At 39.6% G+C, this 17739-nt stretch overlaps 1 protein-coding gene across 3 annotated transcripts in view; it reads right to left on the bottom strand.

Moving 5' to 3' along the window:
- Positions 1-17739, bottom strand: part of Egfr (epidermal growth factor receptor) — a 196746-nt gene that overhangs the window by 27368 nt on the left and 151639 nt on the right. For all 3 annotated transcript variants that reach the window (XM_042685070.1, XM_042685071.1, XM_042685072.1), the window contains exons 13-19: positions 17526-17658; positions 15251-15341; positions 12459-12616; positions 8383-8421; positions 3630-3771; positions 2440-2562; positions 1435-1533 (exon numbers count right to left, since the gene is read on the bottom strand). In XM_042685070.1, coding sequence (XP_042541004.1) covers positions 1435-1533; positions 2440-2562; positions 3630-3771; positions 8383-8421; positions 12459-12616; positions 15251-15341; positions 17526-17658 — 785 coding nt within the window. The remainder of the gene's footprint in view (positions 1-1434; positions 1534-2439; positions 2563-3629; positions 3772-8382; positions 8422-12458; positions 12617-15250; positions 15342-17525; positions 17659-17739) is intronic.

Here is a 17739-nt window from a genome sequence, read left to right as displayed (position 1 = left end):
GTTATTGTTTAGAATACTTCCAAACTGTCCTTACTCAATATTTATAATGAAATTTACACATCAACATTATTTATATAGCTTATTAGCATGCTTGAATATGTACAAATGAATTAAGGAAGCAAATCTGGCAGATAAATTTTATTTTTAACAAGTATAGGTGAAAGGCTAGAGATGACAAATGAGAAAATCTTCACAAACCCCTGTCTATTTAGGCTCTTTGTGGTTGTTGTAATGGGACTTGACATTATGTTAACAGGACTTGGACCCTCACTGTAGACCATTAAGATGAAAGATAATTTTGTTTGATAAGTGTATCATGAACATGGAAGATTTTCTATCACACTGTGGTAATACATCATCTTTTATTAGAGTGCTTTATTGTGAGGTTTTACTATTCTAATAAAAAAGAGCAAGATGCTTAGGGAAAATTAAAGTGTAGAGGGTAATTCATTGTATCCAAACACATTTTGAAAAGGCTCATGTGTGCTTACTACAAAGTCTGTAGGTCAGATAGAAGGCAGTTTTGGCCTAAGCTAAAGTCAATTATTCAGATTTCTGAGGAAATGAGTAGTCAGTTTTTCTTTTTTAAAAACTAATTTCTCTAACTTACACCTAAGCTTACACCTAACTTACACCTCTCTTACATCTAACTTACTCCTCTCTTCTTTCACATTCTCTGTCTCAGGGCAAGAACAGGAGTTTTTACTACCTCCAGCATGCCTAGGCTAATATTTTATGAACATTTTATCCAATTCTAGGATTTCCACTTTAAGCCAAACTCTTCTAAATAGGACTCAACCCTACCATTGGCTAAGGAAGGTCTAAAGGAGGAGGAGAAAGCCCAGGAGAACTGAAACAAAACAAAAATCTTGTGAAATAATCCCAAGACTCTAGGAAGTAACAACCAGTGGTCATTGAAAATTTACATTTAAATTATTTTGGGAGAAAGTACAGAAAATAGGTAACAGTTTGTAGATATGGTTCATCATTGTCACTTTTAAAAGAGCCATTTCAAAGACAAGATAATTCAGCAGTGTCTCAGAATTAGAAATAATGGCATGCTTCATTTCTACTCCAGCTAAACAAAGCTGAGCAAGTTTCTATAAGCCACTATTTCCTCTTTCAAAAAATACTCAACACAACACCTGTACCGTGAGTTTGTCTTGAGCACTCACTGTGTCAGTGGGTGCAAAGTTCAGCCCTGGCAGATGCCCAGCAACGGTTAGTTTCCACCATTTGGGATAGATTAGAATGGAGCAGGTTGAGTCTTGTACCTTCTACAGCAAGCATGGAAATAAAAAAGTACGAAAAGCATGCATACAGAATGTGTAGCTGAAAAATGTCTAAGATAGAGCAATATGATGCCAGATAGCAGAAAAGGTGGCTTCCTGTGGTCAGGGCCTTTGGACAATTCAAGAACAAGCTGAGACTCACATCAAGGATTTCCTTGTTGGCTTTGGGAGATGTTGCTTCTCTGAGTTCCTTGATGGCCACGGGAATCTTAACTTTCTCTCCTTCTGGAATCCAGAGTCCCTGCAAAATAACAAAACAGGGGAGTGATGAAGAGGGTACACATCAGCCCACAATTCCCTTACCATGCAGTAGGCTGCTTTGTGAGATTTTTACTAGTGACACAGTGCTAAAGGATGAAAGACAGCTGTGAGGCTGTGCTGAAGACATGACATCTCAGAAGCACCGTTGGTAACAGGCAACTTGAATCAGAGTAATTATTTAGATTTTATTTTTAAGATTGTATTTGTGCCAGTTGTCAAGGCAGTGGTGAGCCTAAGATTCTGGGTCTAGGCTTAACTGTAACCAGACTTTATACAAAGAAGATCTTAGAAAGGTACAGATTAAGAGGATTGTTTTGTGACCTGATATTTAGTGTAATCTGTCTTCATCTGTTAGGCCTATGCACTCCACCCAAAGTCAACAACACTGTCTATACAAATGTTTTTGGTCACACCAGCACAGGTGGCTTATGCCTATAATTTGAGGTATTCAGGAGGCTGAGATCTGAGATCTGAGAATTATGGTTCAAAACCATCCTGAGCAGGAAAGACCATGAGACTCCTATCTCCAATGAACCACCAAAAAAGCTGGAGGTAGAGCTGTGGTTCATGTGTCAGAATGCCAGCCTTGAGCAAAACAGCTTAGGGACAGGCTTAGGCCATGGCTTCAAGTCCCAGGACTGGCACAAAAGAGTATTTTCTTTTGGCATCACAAGACTAGTTATTTGTCACTATACTAAAAATGACTTCTTCTCAATAACTTGGGAAAGACTGGAATTTCCCAAGGCTTTGTCAAAACAGAGTAGATGGTAATAGAAATCAGTGACATGCTGAGGACCAGAGTCCTCTTATACAGACCACCAGCAGTATATGCTGAGTCTGATGCTTTCCAAAAGCCCTAGTGCTGACCTGTCACCAGAGACATTACCTTATACACAGTGCCAAATGCTCCAGAGCCCAGCACTTTGGTCTTTCTGAATTCTGTTTCCTTCAAGATCCTCAGCAGGGCTTGATTAGGAGCTTCTCCACTGGGAGTGAGGGGCTCCACGAGCTGGGAAAGAGAAGGGAACAGATCTGAGATGCTAGCTCACTTCTCCATGCCGACGTGTGTGTTACAAGATCTAGAGTCTGTTAACCAGTGGCTAGATGTGTGGCTGTGCTTCAATACAAAGCACTCAGCGTGTTGTTGAAAAGCACTATAGATAACTTCTTTCAAGCTAGACTGAAACATCATGTTGAGGAAAATTTTTACCCATGCTCATTTTTGCTAACTGTGGGACCTATAAAACATGAGGGAAAATGGATTCTAATGCTATTGTACATGCTGGCTAATGGCAATGTGAAGGCTAGCACTAAACACAAAACAGCTGGATATGTGGACAGTGGAATCATCCAAAGTAACATCCCAACCATAGGCCTTTACAGGCTCTCTGTTCACAAGCCTTCTGTACATACAGCAGGGAATGTTCCTTAGACAAGACTCCAGTCAGTCTCATAAATGTTCAGTGACATGGCCTAGAAACTTGCACATTCATTTGATGGAGATACCAAAATGCAACTGTGCATATAATTGGACATTCAGAGTTTCTGTTCTAGCTCTCTAATCTCTAATTATCATAAATATTTCATAATAATGTAATTTGGATATGTGTGTTACAGGCTTCGTTAATTGCCCAGGTGGTTGAACCTTTATGAAATAGGACCTAATGGGTATTCTTTAGGTCACTAGGATTGTGTCCTTCCACAATGATAGCAGGTCCCTTGTCTCTTCTTTCTTTGTTGATTCCCGAAATGAGGTGAGTGGTTTTACTCCACCTTCTGCCATGATGTGGTGCCACAGATCTCGGACAACAGGGCCAATTAATCCTGGAAAGAAGTTTGACCATGGTTCCTTTGAACAATATGATGACTATGTACTGACACCTCTGAAAAAACGATGGGCCACCATGAACCTTTCTCTTTGTAAGTTGACTCTCACATGTATTTGTTGGTGATGGAAATGACTAAAACCATATCTAAAGTACAAAATTGCAGGGACAGTTTCTCCAAAGGAGGCCTTTTATCCTCTCTAGAATAGAAGATGCTGATGGCCTGAAGGCAGCCAGTCTCCTCGCTCACCTCTCTCTCCTGCAGGAGACGGCGCAGTGTGCGCTTCCGGACGATGCGGCGTCGGCGCACGAAGAGCCCGATGCCAAGTGCGATCACCACCATCAGGAAGAGACCACTCACGATCCCAATGGCGATGGATGGGATCTTGGTCCTGGAATGGGGTGGAGCGATGAAGGAGAATGAGGTTTGCCAGGAGATCTCGTTGACATTCCACACATTGCTTGCATCTTTTGAGAGTTAGACATCATTTAAAACTATCCCAGAGATGCAAAGCTGGTTCAATATATGCAAATCAATTAATATAATTCATGACATCAACAGGAGCAAGGATAAGAACCACATGGTTATCTCAATAGATGCAGAAAAAGCATTTGACAACATCCAACACCCCTTTATGATGAAGGTTCTGGAAAAATTAGGAATCCATGGAACATTCCTCAATACAATAAAGGCTGTATATGACAAACCTACAGCCAGAATTATACTTAATGGTGAAAAACTAAAGCCATTTCCTCTTAACTCAGGAACGAGACAAGGATGTCCACTCTCTCCACTTCTCTTCAATCTAGTATTAGAATGCCTAGCTACAACAATAAGACAAGATGCAAACATAAAGGGGATCCAAATAGGGAAAGAAGAAGTAAAACACCTCTCTTTGCAGATGACATGATCTTGTATTTAAAGAATCCCATAGACTCCACTCCCAAATTACTCAAGCTGATTCAAAACTTTGGCACAGTAGCAGGGTATAAAATTAACCCTCAAAAACCAATGGCTTTTCTGTATGCCAACAATGAGAAAAGTGTGGCTGAAATTAGGAAAGTAACTCCATTCATAATAGCCCCACAAAAAATAAAATACCTAGGAATTAACTTAACCAAAGAAGTGAAGGACCTCTATGATGAAAACTTTAAAAACTTGAAAAAGGAAATCAAAACAGAACTTAGAAAGTAGCAAAAACTCCCATGCTCCTGGATTGGAAAGATCAACATTGTGAAAATGGCAATACTTCCCAAGGCTATCTACAAATTCAATGTGATACCTATCAATATTCCAACCTTATTATTCAAAGAAATAGAAGAGGCAATCCAAAAATTCATATGGAACAATAAGAGACCCCGAATAGCAAAAACGATCCTCAACAGAAAGAACAGTGCTGGAGGAATATCAATACCAAAATTCAAACTCTACTATAAAGCCATAATAATCAAAACAGCTTGGTACTGGCACAAGAACAGACCTCAAAACCAATGGAATAGAATTGAAAACCCAGAAATGAACCTACAGACCTATAGCCATCTAATCTTCGATAAGGGAGCTAAAAAAAATAGAATGGAAGAAAGACAGCTTCTTCAATAAATGGTGCTGGCAAAATTGGTTAACTACTTGTAGAAAACTAAAGCTAGATCCTTATTATATCACCCTGCACCAGAATCAACTCCAAATGGATCAAAGACCTCAGAGTCAAAGTAGACACTCTGAAAACATTACAGGATGGAATAGGAGAAACCCTAGGTCTCCTTGGCACAGGCCGAAATTTTCTTAATAGAGACCCAGAAACACAACAAATCAAAGAAAGGTTGGACAAATGGGATTGCATGAAATTGTAGAGCTTCTGCATGGCAAAGGACATAGCTAGCAAGATCAGTAGAAAGCCCACGGATTGGGAGAAGATCTTCACTAGCCATACAACAGACAAGGGTCGCATATCTAAAATATGCCTGGAACTCAAAAAATTAAATCCCCCCACAACAAATCTTCAAAGAAACAACTGCCCAATAAGTAAGTGGGTTAAAGACTTAAAGAGAAACTTCTCTGAAGAGGAAAGAAGGATGGCCAATAGACACATGAAGAAATGCTCAACCTCTCTAGCCATAAAACAAATGCAAATCAAAACAACATTGAGATTCCACCTCACCCCAGTTAGAATGGCTAAAATCAAGAACTCTAATAACAACAGATGCTGGAGGAGATGTGGACAGAAGGGAACCTTACTGCATTGTTGGTGGGAGTGTAAACTTGTCCAACCACTTTGGAAAGCAGTATGGAGGTTCCTCAAAAGACTCCACATAGAGCTCCTCTATGACCCAGCAATCCCACTTTTTGGCATTTACCCAAATGTTCACAAACAAGACCACACTAAAGCTACCAGCACGACTATGTTTATTGCAGCTTTATTTACCATAGCTAAGATATAGAGCCAACCCAGATGCCCCTCAGTAGATGAATGGATCAAGAAAATGTGGTGTATATATATATATATATATATATATATATATATATATATATATATACACACACATACACACAATGGAATTCTATGCCTCCATCAGAAAGAATGACATTGCCCCATTTGTTAGAAAATGGAAAGACTTGGAAAAAATTATATTAAGTGAAGTAAGCCAGGCGCAAAGAAACATAGGTCCCATGGTTTCCCTTATTTGCAATAACTAGTATATGTCTGAGTCAAGCAGAAAAGGTCAGTTAATTTGATGTTAGGGAAATGAACCCTAAGATATGTATTCAAATGTTTTTTTCTTTCATGCAATTGTTTCTAACACATTTATAAGATTATTTCTTTGTTGCTTTATATGTCCCTCCTCCATGGTATAACGTCTGCTTTCACTGTATTTGATATTGTTATAATTTGTGGAGGGAAGGGAAAAAACAAATTGTTTAAATAGGGATACAGGTGGACCCATTGCAACACTGAGATGTACAAGTCGTTATGTTAAAATCGAAATTTACAACTTTGTTGGGGGTGGGGGAGGAGGGCTGGGTGGGGGGGGGTGGAGGGAGGATGGGTTGGGAAGGGGAAACAAATGAGGAGGCTACAATGCTTGATAAGAAATGTACTCATTATCTTGCCCATGTAATTGTAACCCCTCTGTACAGTATTTTCACAATTAAAAAAAAATCTTTCCCAGAAAGTGGGGGGTAATGTGTAACTTCTAAAGGATGAAAGATGGCCAAGTAATAGTTCTAAGGCAATTGTTTCCAATGCTCTCAGTTTGTCTTCATTGGATGCCCCCGGAAATCCACGTCCATCATGAATATTGGATAAGAGTGGGCTGGAGCTGAGGAAGGGTTGGTAAGAGAAAGGATTTTGTAAGCATTACCAGAAAGGGAAGATGTGCTGGTATCAGGGGAAGTGTGACTGGAAGAGCAGACATGGCTAATGTATACTCAGTGTGTATCTCCCCAGATTCTTACTAAACATTTGGATTATGATAACACGCTTTCCTGATGAGTCTGTACAGGAGTTTACAATTCTGCTGTCCTCGGTGGAACATTTCAAACAAGCACACAAAGAAAGGAAGCCCATGCGCCTTTGCTGAGCAGTGTTTCAAAAAGGAAGTAACATTTGTTTATTTATTTATTTATTTTTGGAGGTACTGGGTTTCAAACTCAGGGCCTCATGCTTGTCAGATAGGCACTTTATCACGTGAGTCCTAACCCTAGCCCTTTTTTTTACTTTTGTTATTTTTTTTCAAATAGGATCTTACTTTTTGTCCAGGCCAGTCTAGACCACAGTCTTCTGTACTATCTATGCTTCTTCTGTAGCTGAGATGACAAACATGTGCCATTATGCCTACATTTTTTTTTTTTCTGTTGAGATAGAGGTCTCATAACATTTTTGCCTGAGGTACTCTAGAGCTGTGATTCTCTGGATTCCAGTCTCTTGAGTATCTAGGATTAAAGGACAATTCACAACTGACTGTACTATTTTTTCTGCCAAGAACTTTATTGAAACTTTCTTTTAGCATTTTGTGTGTGTGTGTGGGTATACATGGTAGCTGGTGGGAATCCACCTCAGTGGACAATGGGTGATAAGGAATACTTTTTGTAAAATAACTCAAAGGCAATTGTAGCATTGTGACATAAGAGGACTCAACATTTTCCTTCATGTTTGATACCACGTTTTCCATTTTTTTCCCCTGGGAGGAAAGAAATGAGATACTGAGATGAAATGAAATAGGAATGGTGTCATCTCAGGTTAGTTGAAGAAGGAAAGGGCACTTAGACTTCTTGGGTCTTAGTTTGAGAATAATAACATTACCTGATTTTATATAGACAGTATCATTTTTATTTTATTTTAATTTTTTATTAATTTAATTAAATTAATTAATTTACTTTTTTGCTGGTCCTGGGACTTGAATGTGGGACCTTGTTCTCTTGCTTGGCTTTTTTGCTCAGGGTTGTCATTCTACCACTTGATCCACAGATCTACTTTTAAGAAAGTTGTGGGCCTTGACCTCAGGGCTTGGGTGCTGTCTCTGAGCAATTTTGTTCAAGGCTATCAATGTGAGCCACAATGACACTTCTGGTTTTCTGGTGGTTAATTAGAGATAGGAGTCTCATAGACTCTCCTGCCTGGTTTGGCTTTGAACCAAGATCCTCAGATACTCTCCTGAGTAGCTAGGATTACAGGCATGAGCCACTGGTGCCCAGCTACGGAAAAAAAACTTTTAAACACAGGTTTGTGATAGCATTCGTGAGAAAAGAGAAAGGAATAAAGCAAAAGTGGTATAACTAAAGCAGGAGAGATGGTAGGTGTATGAAAGCCCACCCAGCATCACATCCCTTGTGGATGACAGTCATCCTTTGAGACAGGAGGGCAGCATGAACTGGCCTACTCTGTTGCAAACTCAGGCTAGACCAGAGGAGATGTAAGAACCTGCCAAGGCTGGAAGACAAAAGACAATGTAGACATTTCATTATACTGGAGGGTGCCAATAAGCCCCAAAGCTGTGATACTCACTCATTTGTTGGACAGCCTTTAAGACCTGGCCCAGAACATCTGTAAGAAATGAAAGAAAAAAAGATACACATATTTTTTTCTCACTCTACTTCTTTGGCATTTGTTTCATAACTTAAAATTTGATTTTGCGATTTTAAAATTAAATCATAAGACAATGTGTAATTAGGTACTTTTGGTTACTCTCAGTGGATCTGTATGTTGGGATGCTGCTTACTAACTTATTATCCAGTAATCTCATTTGTTAATTCATCAGTAAACATACTAATTTATTAATTAACCAATATATCAATTTTTATCAATTAAATCAATTTGTTGGTTGAACTGATTTATTATTTAAGTTCATTGTTGATTGAATTAAAGTATTAATTAACACTTTTGTTAATTTATGCAGGTACTTTTCAGAGTTTGCCTGTAACAGGGATTATTTTGGCCTTGAATGAAACAGCCAGATCATCATTGAAAGGTAACACAGGGATGGCTCAGTCATGGTTGGCTGTAAACACCAGGATGGAGAGGTGGGTGGGGGTAGCCAAGAGGAGACACATGTCCTGAGGCAACATGACCAAGGAATTTATGAAGAAGCTTGTGCTTTGACCAGTCATCTGGTGATGAGGGAGTGGTCAGAGGTGCTCCTGAGATAGCACTTACTTCCGGATGAGATGAAGAAGAGGAGGAAAGGAACCCTGATGAGTTAAGAATGAAACTGGATAGGAGATGCAGCAGGAACCTGGAAGCCCAAGAGAAGGAGTGGCAAAAAGGAAAGGAAGAGAGATAAACAAACAAAGATACAAGTCTCAAAGGCTGGAAGTTGGCCATGATGATCACAGACCCAGAGAGCCAGAAACAAGAGGGAACCGTGTCCGGCCCAGTGACTGGGACAACATTCATACAAAAGACAGAATTTACTTTATGGATGAGTGTTTCAGGGTGATCTGTTGCACCCCCATTATAGTGGGGGGAGGTGACCATTATTATTTGATTATATAGCATGATGATTTAAAAAGGCTGGATAAATTTGCTTTCAGAGTTACTTTTCAGGGCCTGGGAAAGATAAATAACTTCACTTCAAATACGTGAGGAGGACCAGGGGGACTATTGTTGGATAGTGTCATCTGGTCTCCTGAATATCTCTTACCTTTTTTATTCCCCCTTGCTGGGTATTGAACTCAGGCCTTGGGACATACGAAGCACACATTGTACCAATGAACTAATCCCTTTCTCCTCTGCCAGCTAGTCCTAAATATTTTCTCTTCCTGTTCCTTAGGCTCTGATCTTTACACTTAGCTCTTTTTGGTTCTCAGGGCCAAGATTCCACATTTCCTCCACATTGCTGTGGTGTCAGATAAGGCAGGTTTGCCTCTGCAATGCCCTTGTCTTTCATTCATAAACCAAACACAAGCTTAAACAGCCAAAGAGAGAGATGAGATCCTTCAGTGACCTGGCCATGGATAAAGGTGGAACCTCCTTGAAAATCACCCATCATTGCACTGTCCCTGTAATGCGTGATCATCTCTGCTCAACAGTATGCTGGCACTAATGTTGAGTAAAACACTCTGGGAACATTGTTTAGAGATGGCAGCTTGGAAGTGCAACTTGAACCTCATGCAATGTTTCAAGAAGTTCCTGAAAGCAACATTAGAAAACCTGCAGGAATGCCTAAGAGGAAGCTGTGGTGAGTGAGATCCAAGGGAGACAGACAGTTCACGTTTGAAGAAATGACCAGGTAATTGACAAATTATGTTAAATGCCATAATTGAAATTATTTCTATTGCTACCATTGTAATCACAAGCACTGGATTTTTTTTTTTACTACCATCTCACCATTGTCAGCATTGTTGTTGCCACCCTATCACCATTATATTGTTATCACTACCCCATGGCCATCACGACCACCAGCAGCGCTGGTGGCTGTTCCTATGACATCAGCATTGCCACCACTGTCAGCATCACTGTTTCTGCCATGTTATCACAACCACTATCAGCATCGCTACCATCACTACCATGGTTACTCCCACCTCCCCACTGCCACGACATCATCATTATTACTACTACTGAAATAGACATCGTTACACTTCCCTCATAACTACGTTCCCGACAAAGGCTATTTTGCCAGAATGTGGCTAGGTGAGGCTGTCCATTGGAATGTGAGCTTCAGGCAGACCAGGTGGGGCTCTCTGGATCGATTGGATCAATAACAGGAAGTCCACAAGATATTTTTGAAATTGCACACCTGGCCTGGAGTTGATGTCATCTCTACCTGACTTTTGTCTTGCAGATTAATGACTTGATTGCGTGCGTGCGTGTGTGCATATGTGTGTGTGTGTGTGTGTGTGTGTGTGTGTGTGTGTATGTGTGTGAAACCAACTTGTATAAACCCAAATTCTCCCCTTCTTTGTCATCTGAACTTCTTTCTGGAACTAGCCTGGTTCAAGTTGCAGGCAAAAAATTTTTTTTATCCTCTCTAAAAAGTGGTCATGATCTTTGCTGGTCTGTGCTGCCATAATACTAACTCATCACAACTACCACTCTTGTTGCTACCACCTTATTAACATTCAGCATCACTACTCCTACCCCATCATTGCTGTTAACATCATCCCCAGTTATTACCATTATTATTACAATCACTACCCCAATACCACCACCACCACCATCTCTGTTATCACAGCCATCATCCCCATCACTATGGTTACTTTCCTCATCACCCTCACCACTATTGTTAATACCATCTCATTACAACCACTGCCACTATGATCATAAGTGCTACCACTAATTGATCCATGCTCACTCATGGTCACATATTAACAAAAACCTATGGATTGTGCAGTATTATTGTCCCAATTTACAAATGGATTCAGTTAGGCAGGAAGACATATTTTACACAATAGCATCAGATAGATCCAGAGAAAGAAAGATAATATTCCAAATAAGACTGAGCACTTTAAGAAATTCAAGTAATCTAGGAGCCTATGGTTGAAGCCTATAATATTAATAACTCACATTTCAAAGCCGGTCTAGGAGAAAAATGTCTGCAAGACTTATCTATAATTGGCTATCAAAAAGTTTGACTAGAGTCTAGAGTGGTGGAGTATTACTTGTGAGCATAAAAGTCAAGTGAGAGTTTTGAGGTCCTGAGTTCAAGCTCTGGTATGAGACTAAAAAGAAAAAAGAAAAGAAAAGGCAAAGAAAAGTAAAACAAGTAAATGGGAAATTGCATTTCTGACAACTCAATTCCTCTTCTGATTGTCAAGTGTGGTCTGGTTTGATTGCTAAATTCATTGTTCCAGGAAATAAGATAAGTGTAATCAAAGCACTTCTGCTAATTCAAGTCAATATAGTTTTTATTTACTTATTTTTGTAAAGGTCCGGGGGCTTGAGCTCAGGGCCTGGGCATTGTCCCTGAGCATTTTCTGGCTCAAGACTAGTGCTCTACAACTTGAGTTACAGCTCCACTTCTGACTTTTTGGAAGTCACATAAGAGTCTCACAGTGTCTCACAAACTTTCTTGCGTGGGCTGACTTTGAACTGCAATTTTCAGATCTCAGCCTCCTGAGTATCCAGGATTACAGGCATGAGACACCAGTGGTGCCTGGCTCAAAACAGTTTTACTTCACATGGTAACACTTAAAAATCAATTTGCTTTAAAAGTGTGTTCTAAGCAATATTACCTTTTATTAGCTCTAACACACACACACACACACACACACACACACACACACACACACACTCTAGTCTTCATCCTAACTAGTAGTAATCCAGGAAAAGGCAGAGGAAGCAGTGGTCTCTTTGTATTATTTTTTTCTCTTCTATCTGCACATAAATCCTTATGCAAGAAACCTCTGAGAGGCAGAAGGACATTAGTTCTCACACCAAGACATCCCTTCCACATATCACTGCTGAATCTGCAGCCAGAGGGACAAAAACACCTAGTTCACAGACTCAAAATACAAGTATTTGTAATCCACTGCCTACAAATCTGGTAGCTATTTTCATAGTATGATTTTACAGATGAGGAATCATTTCATGCTTTCGGGGGTGGAGGGGGGTCTTCTGTCCACAGTGCTCAAACTCCTACTCACCCATAGGTACAGTTCTGATGGCAGAGGTGGCAGACACGGTTGGAATCTGCATACTTCCACACCAGGGTGTTGTTTTCCCCCATGATACCAGCTGGACAGGTCTTAACACAGTGAGGGCCATCGATGTAATGGGCACACTTTATGCAGTTGTCTGGTCCCTGCATCAGATTGCATAAAAGTCCTTATGAATGATTACTTTGTCAAAATGGAAGTAACTTTTTATTTAACACGAGGGGGGAAAAGTCAAATACTATAGAAGTTCCTAAAGTATGAAACAAGCCTATGATTGCTCTGGATTGATTTGGATCACATCAAGTAGCTTACGTAGTACAGGTCTTTCTGATTCAAATAGAATTTCTGTTTACTCTGTAATCATATATAACATCTAACTGCATATGTGTGTTCTAATTTATTAATTAAAAAACAATATCTGGGCTGGGAAGGTGGCTCAGTGGTAGAGTGCTTGCCTTGCATGCATGAGGCCCTGGGTTCAATTCCTCAGCACCACATTAAGTAGAAAAAGCCAGAAGTGGTGCTGTGGCCCAAGTGGTAGAGTGCTACCCTTGAGCTAAAGAGCTGAGGGATAGCACCCAAGCCCAGAGTTCAGGCCCCACGACTGCCAAAAACAAAACAAAACAAAAAAACAAACAAAAAAACCAATGTAACATTGATCAAGATGCATTGTACTTATAAACTGATTTATTTTGTTTTGGTCAGTCATGGGGCTTGAACTCTGGGCTTGGGCCCTGTCCCTCAGCTCTTCAGCTCAAGGCAAGTGCTCTACCACTTGAGCCACAGCTCCACTTCCGGTTTTCTAGTAGTTTATTGGAGATAAGAGTCTCACGGACTTTCTTGCCTGGACTGGCTTTGAACTGCAATCCTCAGATCTCAGCCTCCTGGGTAGCTAGGATTACAGGCATGAGCCACTGGCGTCCGGCTTAAACTGATTTCATATGATAACTTTTGCACAACTACTTAAAGATAACAAAATATAATTAAACAACCAAACAAATTAAACAAAACAACAACAAAAACCCCAATGTATAATCACTACAATTTGGTTACTCTCTAAATGAATAGTTGTTACTATTTTGTTACTCTTTAAGTCCTGAGGACCCCACCCTGTAGTCAATAAAGTTTCATAATATAAGTGCAGATATTAATAAAAGAAAGATTAAATACATATGATATACAGACAGATAATAAACTATACTTCAATAAATTTTAGTTAATATAATATTGGTTTGTATATATATGCAATATATTATATTAATATAATAAATATAATTATATTATATAAATATAATTATTATGTTAAATAAATATGATTATATTATAATTGTATAAATAAGTTATATTAATATAGCATATTAATATAATATTGGTTTGTATATATGTATGTATATTTCCAGCTTTATTGGTCAGTCTTTCCTGCCTTTTAATTTTAAAATTATTTCTAAGCAGTTGTGCAAAGCAGTTTCAATTCAACATGTCAGTTTATGAGTACAATGCCTCTTGATCAATGTCACTCTTTCCATTTCTCTCCTTCATCTCTCCCTGTTTAGTCCTTGTTGAATATTTTATCTGATGTTCAAAGGAAGTACTGAGACAAGAAAGACATGCCTCCTGAGGCAAATTTAAGAAAACCAGCATCAGTGTTTCTCCAGGGACCAAAAGGTAGACGGGGACTGAAAAGTGGCATGGGAAAGTTGCTGGCAGAGAAGGGACAGGAGATACAAATGTCGGGTGTCCTTGGGTGTGTGCCTCATACTTCGTAAGGGGCAGAAGTACTATGGTGGGAAGGGTGTTCCCTTTGGTATGTTCCTTAATGTCTTGTTTTTGTCCACTCAAAGGCTGAGGCTACTCGGAGCCAGGCAGCTGGAAGACTTTCAGCAGCAATACTTACTTCATTAGGAGGATGAAAATTTAATCCAAGGCCATGCAAACCTATAAATGAATGGTTTGCTTTGTAACTAGCCTCTGGTCCTACTATCTTCTGCCTGCTTTAATGACAACTTCTGAAAACTGTTTTCAATGAGTAGATTTAGATATGGCTGCTCAAATCCAAACAGAGCTCTGTATATACATGCTTCCAAGAATTAACACCATTATGATATTGTTTTTAGAGGGACTAGAAGTCACACTTGCATGCCTTACAAGATTGCAACTGAACATGTAGGAAAGAAACTTTTTTGTTTTCTATGCTAGTTTGGGAGCTTGAATTCAGGGCCTGGGCCCTGTCCCTTAGCTTTTTTGCTCAAGGCCGGACCTCTATCACATAAACCACACTCTTCTGACTTTTGCTGGATCATTGGAGATAAGATGCTCATAAATTTTTCTACTTCAGCTGGCTTCAAACCAAGATCCTCAAATTTTAGCCTTCTGGATAGCCTGAATTACAGCGTGAGCCATCAGCACCCGGCTATTTTTAATTGCTAGGATTTTCTTTGAAAATTCTTGAAATTCTTGAATTTAAGTGGAACATTACACAAGAATTTGATGTTTGACTTGAGGGTATTTGAAGCTCAGCACAGACTGTTCTGTAATACAGAAAAGAGAACAGACACAGTTTAATGTGCTTGGGATGCTGAACCAGAAAGGCAAAGACATTCCACAGGTCGGGGTGAGATTTTTCTCAAACACAGGCACTTTGTCATAACAGTCAGATTTCTCCACCTCTCCCTTGGGAGGTAGGCTTGGATGGATGTCCTCAGAGAAGGATGACTTAGGTCATCAATGTGAAGGCTTTTCCCCAGGAAACAGGGATGGGTAACCGCAGAGGTGCTTCTTACCCGGCCTGTGCAGGTAATGTTCATGGGCTGGGGTAGACATTCTGGATGGCACTGGATACATTCAGAGTTCTCCTCAAACTCCCTTGGCTCCCTGAGAGAAGGAAGAAGGGAACTACTTATGCCATCTCTTGAGAGGTTGAGACACACAGAAATTCAAAATAATATTAGATAAAAGTCAAAGAGATAGGATACTTAGATAACCCTGTAATATAATGCACCGATGTCACAAATGCAATCCTTATTTTTTCCCAGAATAATGAGCCCCTATGCTTCATTCGCAATCAGAGCACCTTTCCTCCATTTTTCTATAGTCATATAATTTCTGTATAATAGGTAAGCAAGCCAAATGTGGAAAAAAAAAGTTCTTATAAGATGTCCCTTCTTTCTTATGCCTACCTCACAGATACTGAAGTAGATAGAACAGGAAAAGAAAGAAAGGAGGAACACTTCAAATTAATCAAAGTCCATTACTCTAAGCAGTAAGAATTAAGCACAGATGTGTAAAATTTTGTAGAATATCTTCAGATTTCCTCACAATATGTAGATTAAAGTTAAACAAGAAACAAATTTCCTTCCTCTCTACTTCCCTCTTTCCCTCTTTCCTCTCTCTTTCTCTTTCTTTCATCACTACTAAGCCTAGATCTTAAGGCCTCAGAGCTGTCCTTTAATTTTTTCAATTAAGGCTGGCACTCTAGTGCTTGAGCCATAGTTCCACTTCTGGCTCTTTAGTGGTTGATTGGAGATAAGAGTCTCATGGACTTTCCTTCTTACTTCAAATTGTGCTCATCTGATCTCAGCCTCCTAAGTAGGTAGGATGACAGGCATGAGCCACTGATACCCAGCAAGAAGCTGAATTTTTATTGGAAAGACTAAATCATTGCAGCAATTGTTAAGACTGAAATCTGCTTTATAATTAACTAGAGTGCTTTGTTACATGAAGTGCCATACAAAAATCCTCTCATTAGACATATGACAGTAATTCAACAAAACCAACCCAGATTTATTTTTTGGTTCATCTCTGGGTCACACTTTGCTTAAAGAGCCAATTTTGCAGAGGGAACAGATGCAGCTGGACCCCCAGCATCTATCTCTCTACCTAACAGAAAGACATGAGCTTCTGGATACTGTTATTTTAATTTCCTTGTCTCTTAAGAAAGTTAAAGAGGAAAAACAGTATGTAAATGTCAACTTGTAGCAGCAAGGATTGTGCCAACAGTCTTTACTTGAAGTTGAAACAGCACTATCATTTATGCAAATTTTCATGATCCTTTTAACCAGATTATTGCTTCTGAACTGAACTTCTCTTCCCATTCTGGTCCAAACATGTTAGAATTCCAAATTTCAGCCAGTTTACACTCTTTTAGGGAAACAGGGATAAAGATTCTCCAGAGCCACCTGAAATTCCTGGAACTCTTTATCCATAAATTTTGCCTTTTTTGTTTTGTTAATTTTTTTTTTTTGGTCCAGTCGTGGGCCTGAACTTTGGGCCTGGGTGCTGTCCCTCAGCTCTTCAGCTCAAGGCTAGCGCTCTACCACTTGAGCCACAGCGCCACTTCTGGCTTTTTTCTTTTTGCTTATGTGGTGCTGAGGAATCAAACCCAGGGCCTCAAGCATGCAAGGCAAGCGCTCTACCACTGAGCTACCTTCCCAGCCCCTGTTTTGTTAATTTTTGTTTTAAAAAGAAAGCCTTTTTTCTTCTTGGACCTCCAGTCTACCGTCTAGCTCCTTTATTTTAATTATCGCTATTGGTTCTCAACACAAAGCCTCACATTCACATCAAGATTCTAAGAGTATCTAAGGTTGTACTTGTTGGCTGCAACTAAATTCAACAAACATTATATGACTCATTCCTTTCTTTGACTCTGGTTATATGTACAATTATTTGCACTGTTCAGTGCTCAGTATGTGGTAGGGATACATAACACAAAAAATTAACCAACAAATATATTCCGTATTGCTAGATTTCCATAGATCAGGAATAGAAGCTTCCAAAGAAAAGACCGATGCACTGCTCCAAGCCATTCCACTCATTTATTCTATGTCTTGGGAGCTCTGTGCAGGTTGAAAATCTGAAGGTATTTTCAGGAAAAAGGAGATTTAGTACATAACGGGGCTAGAAAAAACCTTTCCCTTCTTTCCTATCTTGATGAACAATTTGCCAAAAATAAAAACAAAAAACCCCTAACAAACCAAAGACAACCATAGTATAACCACAAATGAAAAAGAAAGAAGAATCAACCTGAAGAACAGAACAACTATGAAAACAACATCTTACCCCTCAAAAATGTTGCATTTGTCCACACACTCTCTTCCACGGCTGACATTCTGGCAGGAAACACAATCTCTGGCCTCTGGGCCCCAGCACCCATCCGAGGAGCATAAAGGATGACAGACGCGGCCTGTGGCCTCTGAGAAGTCACACCAAGTCAAAGTTATGGAATAGGGAGAAGAGCACCATGGGCCTTAGGGACTATGTGCTCTGCCTAGAT

The sequence above is a fragment of the Dipodomys spectabilis genome, unplaced genomic scaffold (assembly GCF_019054845.1).
Source record: "Dipodomys spectabilis isolate Male_0828 unplaced genomic scaffold, ASM1905484v1 ptg000092l, whole genome shotgun sequence".
Taxonomy (NCBI): domain Eukaryota; kingdom Metazoa; phylum Chordata; class Mammalia; order Rodentia; family Heteromyidae; genus Dipodomys; species Dipodomys spectabilis.
The sequence above is the reverse complement of the archived record's forward strand: the minus strand, read 5'-3'. Positions and strand labels throughout refer to the sequence as shown.